The sequence below is a fragment of the Cricetulus griseus genome (assembly GCF_003668045.3).
Source record: "Cricetulus griseus strain 17A/GY chromosome 1 unlocalized genomic scaffold, alternate assembly CriGri-PICRH-1.0 chr1_0, whole genome shotgun sequence".
Lineage (NCBI taxonomy): Eukaryota > Metazoa > Chordata > Mammalia > Rodentia > Cricetidae > Cricetulus > Cricetulus griseus.
In genome coordinates, this window is record NW_023276806.1 from 173602517 (window position 1) to 173615971 (window position 13455).

At 43.9% G+C, this 13455-nt stretch overlaps 2 protein-coding genes across 8 annotated transcripts in view; one reads left to right on the top strand and one right to left on the bottom strand.

Moving 5' to 3' along the window:
- Window positions 1-6412: 6412 nt before the first annotated feature.
- On the bottom strand, window positions 6413-10611 carry Tmem60 (transmembrane protein 60). Its single transcript, XM_027393455.2, has 2 exons — window positions 10423-10611; window positions 6413-7103 (listed from the first exon to the last, which is right to left on the bottom strand). The coding sequence occupies exon 2, from the start codon at window positions 7051-7053 to the stop codon at window positions 6652-6654; it is 402 nt and encodes a 133-aa protein (XP_027249256.1). The 5' UTR covers window positions 7054-7103; window positions 10423-10611; the 3' UTR covers window positions 6413-6651.
- Window positions 10612-10925: 314 nt separating this feature from the next.
- Window positions 10926-13455, top strand: part of Phtf2 (putative homeodomain transcription factor 2) — a 114189-nt gene continuing 111659 nt past the window's right edge. For all 7 annotated transcript variants that reach the window (XR_004771609.1, XR_004771610.1, XR_004771611.1 and 4 more), the window contains exon 1: window positions 10926-11055. The gene's annotated coding sequence lies outside the window, so the exon portion shown is untranslated. The remainder of the gene's footprint in view (window positions 11056-13455) is intronic.

Sequence of the window (13455 nt, forward strand, 5' to 3'; positions counted from 1 at the left end):
CATGGAGACCAGAAGAGGGCTTTGGATTCCCTAGAATAGTGGTTCTCAGCCTTCCTAAATGCTTCAACCCATTAGTTCCACATGTGGTGACCCATAAAACCATAAAATTATATTCATTGCTACTTCATGAATCAATATAAAATGTGTGTTTTCTGATAGTCTTAAATGACCCTTGTGAAAGGGTCATCTGATCCCCCCAAAAGGGTTTCAACCCACAAACCTAAGACTAGAGTTATAGCCAGTTGTTGCTGGGAATGGAACCCAGGTTCTCTGTAAGAGCAACCATTGGTCTTAACTACTGAGCCTTCTCTCCAACCCACTTGTGTTTCTTCACTGTGATTTGCCTACCATTATTGTGAAAATACAAGAACTGTGATTCCAAAACTAATTTGGACAGTTTTATCCATCCTCACAGAATTTTCTTGTTGAAATTCTATTTAACTGAGCCACATTATTCTGTGAAACATCTTTGGTGTCTTCAGAAACATCCTTTTTCTTGAATTAGGCTTTTGTTCGTTCTCATTCTCTTCAGTGAAATTCTTGGAAATCTGTGTCTTCATTTCCTCATCTTTCCTCATTTCATTGTACATTTTTCTTTAATCTTCATTCTTAATCCCTCAGCAGAATCGGTGTTTCCAAAGGTTGCCATTTACTGCCATTTCCATCCATGAGATTCTCGATACTTTTGTTTAATCCTGCAGCATTTAGCACTCCACCCCTCTCTCTCCTTTCTCTCTCTCTCTCCCGCCCTCCCTTCCTTCTTCTTTTTTTTTTTAAAGCTCTATGCTATCTGTTCTTTGTGGTAGTGGTGGTGGGTTTTTGGTGTTTGGAATGGTTCTTCTGCTTCCCTGCCTCTTTAAATGAAGTAGTCACCATGGTCTTTCCTTTAGTCTCCAAGCTCAATTCTTCAAGTTGTCTTTCTGACTGCAGCATTTTCATTTTGCCTGGTTTTTCACTTACGTTTTAATTATATGGTTAAAACTAGTTTGTGTCCTGTTGTTACCCTCAAGCATTAACTGCCCTTTTACCCCCCTGTTTGGTCATTGGCATCTCTATCTACATTCTCACCTCTCAGGAAATCAATTTTTCTTTCTCCCTGTACTAATGAGATGCCTGCAGAAATGTTTTTAGTTCATATAATGTGATAGTCATAGTGGGCGGACATTACACCTGGACTCTTCAAATAGTCTAAAATGTTGTAGGGTGCCCAGTCCTCTTCATTTCATAATCCCAGTCCATCCTTTTTTTGCCCCAGATTAACCTTTCTGAGATAGATAGGATTTTTATTCTGTTTAGAAACATTCCATGGTGGTTCATTTTCTAAAGGTAAAGGCCATTTATGATATGGTTCTTTCTACATAGCATCATATATTACAATATTTCCCATCTGATGTGATCAGTTTTTGGCCTCACCAAATGATGGTGTCCAGTCATCTCAAGCCATCCGTGGGTGATTGGTTTTGAGAGTGGTTTTGCATACACAGATCTTCAGATGTTATCCTATATAAATACCTGTCTTAACTTCTGTATATACTTTATAAACAACTTCTAGGTTATGTATAATACCTAATATAAATGCCATGCAAAATAATTTTCAGGGATAATGTCTACATACATGTTCAGTGCAGACGCAGTGTTCTTCCCATTTATTTTCAGAGTTGGTTGGATCCGTGGGCAAGGAACTTTTGTGGCTATGGAGAGCTGTCTTTGCCATGCCCTTTATGTCATGCACTTTGCTGGGGAAATACCCAGAACATAACAACACAGTGACACTTTGTATTTCTTTAGAATACCACCTCTACTGCCTTTACTGATGTCAGAAGCCTGTGGAAAACTTACTTGTGCCTCTTTGATAGTACAGGTCTGGCATACTTAGTAATGGTTGTATTGGGCTCTTGCTAAACCACAAACAAAAAGTCATTAAGTTTTTCTCTTCTCATTCCTGCCACCTCAATAAATGTTTGAGGAAACAGAATAAATGATGTAGGCATCTATAATTTAAAAATTCAGTTCCTGCATATTAATATAATTCCAGGATTTCACCACAGAGTGGAGAAAGTTAGATAAGCAAGTGCTGTGGAGAAACCAAGTTTGTGCTTTGAACTGTAGTCTTGGATAACATTTAAAGGAGCTATGTAGGACCCCAGTTGGAAGAGAAGTGTTAATGTGTTAGACTTGTGAAAGTTATTTCCCCACTTTTAGCTAGTTTTTCTGAAGATACTGAAAGTTATTACAAGTTAAAGCACTCTCTCTGCCTCCCACCCCCACCCCAGGTCTCATTATGTAGCCCTGGCTATCCTGGAACTTGCTTTGCTATGCGACCAGCCTGTCTTGAAAAACAGAGGTCCGTCTACCTCTTCTTCCAAATGCTGGGTTAGACCTGCCTCTCACCCCAGGACAGGCTTTCTCTGTGTGGTTCTGGCTGTCCTGGAATTCGCTCTGGAGACCAGGCTGGCCTTGAACTCAAAGATCTGCCTGCCTCGGCCTCCTGAGTGCACTGCCACCATGTGTCGGGATTAGATTCTTAACTGCCTCAAATGATTAAAATGGTAATCATATCAGCAGCACTTAAACGTAATCTGAGGCAGAATAAAACTAGTTTTAAGTCTTAATCATTCTGCTTATACTTTTATCTCCTGATAGTATTAACAGAAACATCAGTAATACTGAATCATGACAACAAGTTTTCCTTTTTGCTGATATCCATTCTGTTTCAGGAGTGGGGCAAGAACATAAAACTGAACATTTTCAGTCAGTCCTGTAAAGCGCCTTCATGGAGATATTAGTAACACCTTCGTAGGACTATAGCTGTGGGTTAATACAGGTGTGTTAAAAGAACAGCTGTATATTATTGGGAAAATAGCTTCCCTTAAGTTTGTATTCCTTACTGCACATGGGAGGTTGAAGGGCAGAACATGACAAATGCTTAGCACATTGATTGGCTTATTCTAGACGCACTGTTCACTGTTAGTGTTGTGGGCCACGCTAACCCTTTCACACTATTTCCGTTGTGTTTGCTTCTCGTTTGAGGCAGAGGGAATGGTGTGGTAGTTAAGTCGACATTTAAAACTGTCAGACTGCCTACTGACAACGGACATGATGACATGTAGATGGCAGGCAGTGGCAGAAAACTGCCTTAAGAGAAAATATGACTAACAAGCACAGGGCAAGCAAAATGAGAGTATACAGTGTAAGGGCTCAGGAGAAAATGCACCTTTGATGGAGAGCATTTTCTATCCATTAGTAATTTCTACCCTTCTATACTGTTCAAAGTTAGACCCCTGTTCATTAGTGAGCCCCGCCAATGTTTACCTCACTTTTAGTTTACCTTTATGAGTCTGTGTTCCTCTCAGTCCTGTCCTCGTAGACACTGTAGTTTTGTGCTTATTCTGTGAACAGGAAATCACTAAATTCCTTTGGTAGTTTGTAAATGCTACAAGGATTGACCATTTCCCACTCAATTTTTCTGTGTGACTCAGGTGCTCAGGGAGATGCATGCCGTGTGCGGATGAAGGTGATTTTATGTACTGTCCTCTCAGCTGTTTGTTAGTTAACTTTAAGTCTACTTCTTTGCTGAACTGTAAAACAAAACAAAACAAAAACAAAGGAAAACAGGCCAAGTTTGTAAGGCTAGTAAACTTATAAGAACAGTAAACTTTTTCCTGTTATCCACCTTCTGACACTCTGACCTTGTCACCTATAAATGTGTTAGAATATGTTCATAGCTGTCTTGGGACACACATGTGTGCTAGCCAGATGGCTCCTTGGTCTTTGAAAACTCTCCACTGGTGGGTTGTTGTTTCACAGAGCTAACTGGGGGAAGCATGTTCATAGATCATGACTTACTTACATTTCATGAAGGTGTTTGCTCACAAATTGTTTTTACACAGAAATTACACCTTTTGCTCAGACTGAAAAAAGTGCCATCCATAAGGTATGCATCTTTCATAACTTAGAAGATAATGGCCTCAGCCCTCAGCGAGAACTACTAATGTTTGGTACTTGAGGCAGTGTTTATGCATCTTATAAAGGGGAACCCAGAAAGGCATTTTTTATTTGTTTGTTTTTTTGTTTTTCATGACAGGATTTCTCTGTGTTGCTTTGGAGCCTATGCTGGCACTCGCTCTGGAGACCAGGCTGGCCTTGAACTCACAAGAGATCTGCCTGCCTCTGCCTTCTGAGTGCTGGGATTAAAGGTGTGCATCACGGCTGCCCAGCTGCACTTTTTAATGTTGAGATGTACTGCTTGTTATATAATCATTTATTGTGCTGCCTTAGGTGGCACCCAAGAGAAAGGTTCTACATTGAGAGCCTGTCAGAGGCTATTAAAGTTGTTTCATCCTCATGTGTAAGTAGGTTGGATATTGTGTTGCCTTCTGCATATACTCATTTCTTTTCCTTCCTTGTTAAAATTATTCTGCGAAGAAAGACCTATATTACATTTTTTCCCTAGAAGAGCTTATAGTTAAAACAGTTGCTTGAAGCCGGGTGGTGGTGGTGGTTAGGAAGAGGCAGGCAGATCTCTATAAGTTCAAGGCCAGCCTGGCCTACACAGTGAGCTCCAGGATACCCAGGGCTACATAGAGAAACCATGTCTAGAAAAGAAAAAGAAAAAAAGGCAATTGCTCCAACAATTTTATCTGACCCATGTGATCCTCCAGCTAGTTTATTACAATGAGAACTTCATTTGAGTTAATGATATATTCCAGAGACCAATTTGGATCTGTCTGATCAAGCCTGGAATCTTCACTTCCAAATACTGTTTTTATGACTATTTTTAGATTCTCAAAAATAGCGCGCTACATGGCCAGTTAAACAAGAGGAAGATATTTGTAACTAGATTTTTTTTTTTTAAACTTGGTTAGCTCTTTAGTCTCAAAAGCCTAATGTAATTTATGCTGTCTTAGTGGTATGTGGCTACTTTGTTATCTTTATTTACAAGGAAGAAATGTATTACAATAATCTTTGGGGATCTTGGAAGATGGCTCAGTGGATTAAATACTTGCTGCTGAAGTGTGAGGACCCAAGTTTGGAGACAAGTAGGTTCTGGATGTAGGGGACTTATTGGCTAGCCAGTTAGCCAATTGGCAATCTTGATGTTTGGTGAAAGACCCTTCCTCAGAAACTGTGGTGGACAGCAATTAAGGAGGCCAGCAGGTGTTGACCTCTGACCTCCAAAAACATGCATGGATGCCTGCACACACCATCCAGCTACACAAAAATTCTGTATTGGCAGTGAGAAAATAATGATCTGTGCGTTAAGACTGGAGGCAGGGCCTCTGTAGCCAGGCTGGCCTTAAACTCAAAATTCTGCTCCACCACCAGAGTGTTGGGATTATAGGATGTACGTACCATCACTCTCTGAGCCTATGGTAGATCCTTTAAAAACATTAAAGGCCACTTTAGATTTATGACAGAGTTAAAAGTCAAAGCTACACAGACAAAAACCAATCTCTTGAGGGCTAGAGAAGGCTCAGTGGTTAGCTCACATTGCTCTTGAAGAAGACTGAGTTGGATCCCAGTGCTCAAGCATCTGTAACTGCAGCTCCAGACAGTTTTTGCAAGCACCTGCACTTATCTCTACACGCACGCACGCATGCACACACAATTAAAATTTAATTCTGGGCTGGAGATATGGCTGAGCTCTTAAAGGCTAGGCTCACAACTAAAAACATAAAATTTAATTCTAAAAAAATCTTCCCAAGTACTTGCAAGTTCAGCAGTTCTAAGCACGTACAGAGAGAGGATCAGGGTTTAATCCCTAGCACTCGGATGGCCTTAAAACAATCTGCAACTCCAGTTCTGGGAGATCTTGTGTTCTCTTTGGTCTCCCACAGCTGCTGTACACACAAAGTACACATGAACTCATGGAAGCACACAAGCATTCACACAAAGTAACGAGTTTTATTTTCAGGTTTTGAAATGCTTCACTTCTAAATTTTTCAGAAGTATTTCTGAATTTCACTGGCATTGGTTAAGTATGCTGTTACAGTAGCCACAGAGTTTCTCAAACCTGAACACTTTCAGAATGAATATAAAATATTCATACTCATAGAGCACTGTGTCTGAGACTTCAGGACAAACAGGCACAAACTGGTTCCTGACAGAAAGGGAAATTAGGTTCCCCTAACTTCAAGTAACAGGCAGCTCCCTCATCCTAAGCAGTAGGAAGGGCTTAAAGTGAGCCTACCCCATTTAAAAATGCCATACTGGGATTCCTTCTCAGTCAGACATGAGGTTGCAGCCCTAAAATATTTTCATAACCAAGTTTTTTCCTTCATAATTTAGAAGCATACATATTTACTTTGTTTATACATAGCATTGTCCAGTTAATTTATAAAGTTATATATCTAAAGGCTCTGCATTTACTTCAAGTCCTGACCACACACAAGGTAAGAGACACATGGAAAAATAAGGTCAGAAACAAGCTTTATTACACAGGGATAATAAAGATATCAAGAACTCAAATATTGAATAATCCAGCTTTGGGTTGGCTACAAGTTCATGCCTCACCAATCCTGTTTTATGGTAGTTTAAGACTACACTTGGTACTTTCAGTCGCATCTCTGGTATTCTTGAAACTTGCAAAGATTCAGAACACTGTATGGATACAGTTGAACAGCAACAGAAAAGACACGATGTACTCAGAAGTCAGTCTCTCACAAAAAAGACATTATATCCAAGTTCTGTTAAAGCTCCAGCCAGTAAGGCCCATAAAGGAATGAAAACATAGGAAAGATTCATGGTAGTAAACTGTTCCAGTTTCGCACACAGTGCGAGGCAGAAGGCTAACTTAAGTAACATTGCAATGAGGTACCAGGCTTTCTTTTTAATATTGTGTGATCCATGTCGGGGGTCAAAGCCAGACTTACACCGTCCAGCCATTTTCACAATCAGCATGACAAGGAGGATAGTGTCAAATATCCAGACTGGAATAAATATGAGGAACCAGTTCCAAGGTGCCTTCTCATCCAGTTTCAACACCAACATGATCAGGAAGAGCAATGTGAAAAGCCAGGTGAGGAGCACTCTCTGAGCCAAGGACATTCTCATTTAAACAGTTTCAAGAGGCCGCTTCAAGGCTGAAATAAGGGAGAGACACCCTAGAAAAGAAAAAAGGTCAAGGCCTGATAGCAGAAATTACTTCTATTCCTAGTAAAGCTGGCTGCTTCCCACTTCTCAGACTCTCTAATTTGGAAAAGATTCTAGCATTCAAAACCTCTTGTAGCAATCCCAACAACCATTTCTGTATGCATGCATGTGTGGATATATGTATATAATATTATATTTTGAATTGTAGATGTATAAATTCTATTTTGAATTATGTGTGTGTGTCTGGGTACATGCATGCAAGTGCAGGTGTCCTCAAGAGGCTGGAGGTGGCAGACTCTACGGGAGCTGCAGTCCCACAGTGGGTGCGGGGAACTGGCCTCGGTCCTCTGTAGGGGCAGTCTGCCTTCTTAGCTCTGCAGCCATCTTCCCAGCCATTGCCACCATTCCTTACAGCCCATCACTACAGCACTAAGATCTGTAGTACAGACAGAGTGTGAACTTTATTCAACAGCAATTGGTTCCATCTCAGTGCTATCACTCCATCCAAGTCGTGACATTTATCTGCACTTCACCCATGTCTTACCTCTTTGCATACTTGCAAACCTATAGCTTTTCATTTCGTGCCAAGAGGTGCTAAACTAAAGCACCTGAGATCAAAGCAGTGAAAAAGGAGATGAGGTTTGTCAGGATGGAGTGGCTAATATAAATGGTGAGAACACCAAGATGGCAAAGTTGCCACTGGGCTAAGCAACAAAAAGGTTTCGATAACTACATTTTCATATAATCCTTGTTTCTTATATTTCTCAGTATTTTATTGCTAAAGCAGTCCACTTAAAAAAATAGGTATTTTACCATCACTCAACGTTTAATTATTCTATGACAGGGCGCTTTTATATCACTATTCTCTCCAAATCTATTCTAAAATACTCATTTAAAAAATTTCCATGTAGCCGGGCGTTGGTGGCGCACCTTTAATCCCAGCACTCAGGAGGCAGAGGCAGGCAGATCTCTGTGAGTTCGAGGCCAGCCTGGTCTCCAGAGCAAGTGCCAGGATAGGCTCCAAAGCTACACAGAGAAACACTGTCTTGAAAAACCAAAAAAAAAAAAAAAAAAAAAAAAAAAAAAAAAAATCCATGTGTATGTATGTCTGCATGTGTGTGCCACTTGTCAAGTGCCCATGGAGAAGAGAAAAATGTCAAATCTAACATTCTTTCTATGAACATGAGCTGCCATCCCTGGCTAGAGCGCCTGGTGCTAGAGTCACAGGTTGTCCTGAGCCACCTAATGTGGCTAATGGGAACTGAACTTGAGTCCTCTGGAAGAGCAGCAAGCATTTTAAATTACTGAACCTTCTCTCCATTCTCCACGACTCTTATTTTGGTTCACAATTTAAGACGTACTGTTACTCTAGGATGTATCCTTAAATCTGGAAGGCCTAGTACCTACTCACTACCAGAATATTTTCCATTTCTCTTTGTTTTTTTTTTTTCAATACTAACATCATTAAATGAATTCTTAAAAATTTCCATTTTCAACTGGGACTGCATTAACTTACATCTTAGCTTAAGGTATAAATAATGTATTATATCTAAATTTCACGCATGGATTTACAGACCATTAAGAAGGGAAGATACAGTGGGAAGTCAGAAACTAAAGTACATCCAGCTGAATAAGGAGTTAGTAGAAGGAAAGGAAACAGCTGAGAAACTATTCCTTTAGCTGTGTGGGGAAGAAAATGAAATATAGGACATGAGATGGTGAGAGGACTAAGTAGAAATATTTCTAAATATTTCTACTTAGTCCTCTCCTTCCACTACAGGTCCTGGAGACTGAACTTGGTCATCACCCTTGGTGGCAAATACATTTCCCTGCTTTCCATCCCAAGAAGAAATATTTAGGAAAGCAGACTTCTTGTTAATGCCCAGGGTAAAATAAGCCACCGGCAAATACCACTTTGCAGACGGACACAGATGAGCTGGGAAGATACCATAGAGGTAGACAAAAGGAAGGGTGCTAGAGAAGGTCCAGGGAGAGACAGGAAGAGCTTAAGAATGGGACAGATGGAGCAACTGCACCAGACGAACTGCACTAGTAACTCTGCACATCTCTAGGACAGCAGTCGTGGGAAAAACACACACCAGTTGTAGTTCAGTAGTCAGATATGGTGTCCTTGTGCCTTTCTTCTCAGAAGCATCAATTTGCATTTGTTCAGTTTGCAAATGCTTTGGCCTGCAGTAATTTGGCTTTCAGGGAGGCTTTCCTTTTTTGAGACAGAATCTCAATATGTAACTTTGGCTTGCCTAGAACTTTGCTAACACAGCCCAGGCTGGCCTTGAACTGAAAGAGCTACTGGACTTTGACTCTGCAAGGATTAAAGGATGGGGGTGTAAAAAGCTGCTCACACTGGGCTCAGTCCTGGAAAGCAATTTTCTTTACTGGTCTTTCCTTGATGGAAGCCTTATATAGTGGAATGAGATTATTCTGAAGCCGAGGTGGAGATGTGTGAGTCTGCTTAATTAACTGTCCATGTTTTTAATGTTTGCTCAGTCCCAACCTCTGATTTGATCAATTTTAAGGACCTTTACGAAGATTTGTGATCCTAAGTCCCTTACACATAACTTTTCTGTATGCCACAGGATATGAACTTGATTTTTTTTCCTCCTCCTTCAGAACAAGTACCAAGTTGTCTGCAATGACCATTTTAGACAGAAGGTGAAAGGCTGCAAGGGCCTAAGCTCATTGAGATTATACATTTCTAAGTGTGGAAAGATACTCTCAATAAGGGAAACAGCCTAACTGATATCTAACTTGACACTTAAAGGACTGCCCGGGCTGAACTACAATGGTGACACAAGATTCCAATTTCACAAAAACATCTCAATCGGGTAACAGGTAATTAATTTATTAATAGGTAATACTGTTTTTTTTTTTTAACCACCACTTTCTCTCTAAGGGATGGTCAACAGATATTGCCCACTTTTAAGGTGGTTATTTCTAGTACAAAGGTAGGGTTCTCCACCGGCCTCTCACCCTACCCTCTGCATCTGGTGATCAGGGGCGTGTAGGACATTCATTCGTCCCCAGCTCTTTCCACCCCATCCCACCCCATCTCCCTTCTCAATGAACCCCGCGGACCTCAAGGCAGCCAGCGCGGTTCCACGACCTCACAATTTCCTCTACAAACAGCCAGGGGCCTCCCTGCTCGCCCGCCCTGGGACCTCAGGACGCTGCTGAGCCACCGGCCTCTGGCGAGCCTGTGCTGGGATTTAATGCGCTTTCTGCAGGCATGCTGTGCCCAGGCCGCGCGCGCGCACGGCAGCCGAGGAGGGAGCGCCGGGGCCAGAAGGGCCGGGGCCGCCTCTGACTCACCTGGGAGCGCGGCTGGCGGAGAACCGAGAGGACGGCGCGGGTCGGGAACTCCGCCAGTTCGGACGCCGGTTCTCCTGCTCCCTTCTCCCCCCATTCAACTCCCGGACCCTCACATGATAACGGAGAAGAGGACACAGTTCCGCCTCCCCAAACCGCCGAGCCCAGGCCTGCCACCAGTCAGGGCCCCGCCCACATCCGGGCAGTTCCTGCCGCCCTCGGCCTATCCCGTAGAGCGAAGCGGACGCAGGCCCGTGGGCGCCGGCCCTTTCCCTGTGACCATTGGTCCGCTCGGCTGCCAGTAACTGACAGCCTTCCACCGAGCCCGCCTCTTAGTCCCATTGGTTGGAAGAAGAGTCAGTTTAGGCTCAAGTCCCGCCTGGAGCCCCGCCCCTCTCGCTCGGCCCTCTCCCCCCGCCCCCCGCGACCTTCAGGCCCTGGCGCAGACTCTGTGGCGAGCGGAGGGGCGGTCCGGGGCGGCCCGGGAGGCGGGGCGTGGGCGTGGCGCGGGCGGGAGGGCGGAGGCAGCGCACCGCCGCCGGCGGCGGGGCTGTCGCTTTTCGGGTTCTGGCGGCGGCGCTCGCCCGGGCGTCCCTGCTCGTCTCCAGCCGCTTCTGAGCGGCGCGGGCGGCTGTGGTAAGCGCCAGGGCTCGGCTCTCGGCGGGCCGTGCGGAGGGTCCCGGGGCTGGGTGGGCTGGGGCGCGGACGGGCGCTGGAGTCGGCGCGGAGCCCCCCGCCACGGGCACCTGCGGCCCCGCTCGCTCGCTCGCTCGCTCGCGGCCCCCTCCCGCCTCTGCGGGCCGAAGCTCGGCGCGCTCCGCCGGCGTGGGGTCGCGCGGTCCCCGCAGGGCGTGTGGGGGCGGCGGGTGGCCTGCCCGCCCGGGCCCGCCCGCGCGAGGTCCGCTAGCGGCCAGAGGAGGCGCGGGCTCGCGGGGCTGGCGCTCGCCCTCCCAGGCTGCTGCCGCCACTAGGCTCCCGCAGCTCCGGCGCGCTTGAGGTGCGGATCCCACGGCGGCGGCGGCGGCCGGCTGCCCGGCGAGTCCCGTGCTCGGGCCTCGCAGGCCGTCTCGGGTGTGCGAGCACACACAATGCTGCGGTCCGAAGGCTTGCACGCTCGCTTGCTCGCTCGCTCACCTTGTTTCTGCCTCGTGTTGACAGCCTTCGCTCCGGTATTGTTCTGGCCCTGCACTGCTTTCTAACTCGCCGCCACCGTCTCGTTAACTTCGGGGATCGTTTTGCTAAGCGTTTTATTTTTATCCCGACCAAAGCCGAGGAGCTGCATTCACATGCGCGATCCGGAAAGGGGAACCTGGAACAATTAATTAATTAATCTCCCTGTGGGTTCTACATGCTTAGGTACTCTGAATTTAGGTGTGCATTTCACGAGTTGTTTTTTGTCAACGGTGGATGCTGCTTGCTTTTGATGTTAGTTCACCTGTAGTACTTTTGTAATGTTTTATTGCTCTCATCAAGCATTTCTTGCCTTTTTTTTTTCCTTATTCTGAGCCTTTGGTTATAAACTTAGACTTGACTTTGCTAGGTACTTTTGTATATTTTTTTTTTTTTTTTTTTTACAAAACTGAACCTCCACAAGCACTTTAGGTAAAGACGGTTTGGCATACAGGCTGTAGATTAAAAGAGAAAGAAAGGTGGATTCCTATGAGTTTTTTGGCTCAGACTCCAGAGGTAAGGAATCCAGGACTGAAGTAGACTGAGCCATGTCTGTGACCAGAAAACAAGGTGGTTCCAAATACATTGTTTTTCCTTTGGAAGTAGTCAGCCTGCTGCACAGGGAAGCTGTTGAATGCATTGATAGGGCCAGTCTGGGTGTTAGGTGGGAAAGTTCTGATTTTTACCGTATTGTAGTGGAACATGAACATTTGTATAAGCATTTCAGGTGCAGCTTTCAGTGTGGGCACTCCCACACAGTCAGCCTGCAAGAGCTGTAAAGGCCAAGTTGGCACCGGACAGTTGATCCTAAAAATAAAGATGACTTGAACAGTTTTTAAGTGGAAACCTTTTGGCCAATCCATCTTATGTATTATTGTAAGTAATTTGTAATACAAATGGCTTCACTAAGAGAATTTATGTTAATATGTTGAAAAAATGAAGATCAGAAAGTAGTTGGATTATTTATGTATTATCTCATTTAATGCACTGACTAATTACTATTCTCCAAATCTTACAAATAAAATTTAGTTAACTATTGGTTCAAGATTTCAATGGTAATTCGCTGATGGGTTCTCTTACAATCAATTTGATTACAAGGACTACATTTAAAGCTCTTATGCTTTACCAGTGCAGTAAAACTGGCTTAGGCTTGGTATAAAGAGAGGACAGTATTCCAAAGCGATAAACTGACTCCAAGTTCTCATTGTTGTAACACTTGCAGATCACTGTGTAATAGGCATTGTTGAATGTTGCTGAAGACATGGGATGCAGTCAGTCACTCTCACTGTTCTTAACAGCAGGTTAAGAGGAGAGTCAAACGAACAATAATACCTCATTCTGTTGTGGGAGAATGTGTGGAACCCGGCTGATTTTTATGGAGAGTTTTAAAGGATAGACACCAGGGCCAGGTGTGGTAGCATAGGTCTTTAATCCTCCTTAGCATTTGAGAGGCAGAGGCTAGGGGAGTGTCTGAATTCTAGGACAGACAAGTCTACATAGTGAGACTTTATCCTCAAACAATAACAACAATAAAAAACCAAAACAAAGTCACCAGAGGTTGAATACCTGTTTACTGTGAATGTGATACCCACGTCAGTTTCCTTACTTATTTAGCAAAGAGGATAGTACTTCAAGTGGAAATTAAGAGAATGGGTGGGAGGTTCTGGGAGGAGCACTTTAAGAGCCTTGGCAACTTAAAAGTAGTTTTCATTATGGGTGAATGTTTCTTTTCCACCTGGTCCTGCCTGTTCCTCCAGACATTTAGCCCAAATAAACATACAAAGACTTACATTAAGTAGAAACTGTTTGGCCGATGGTTCGAGCTTCTTACAGGCTAGCTTTCTCTTAATTATTAACCCATTTCTG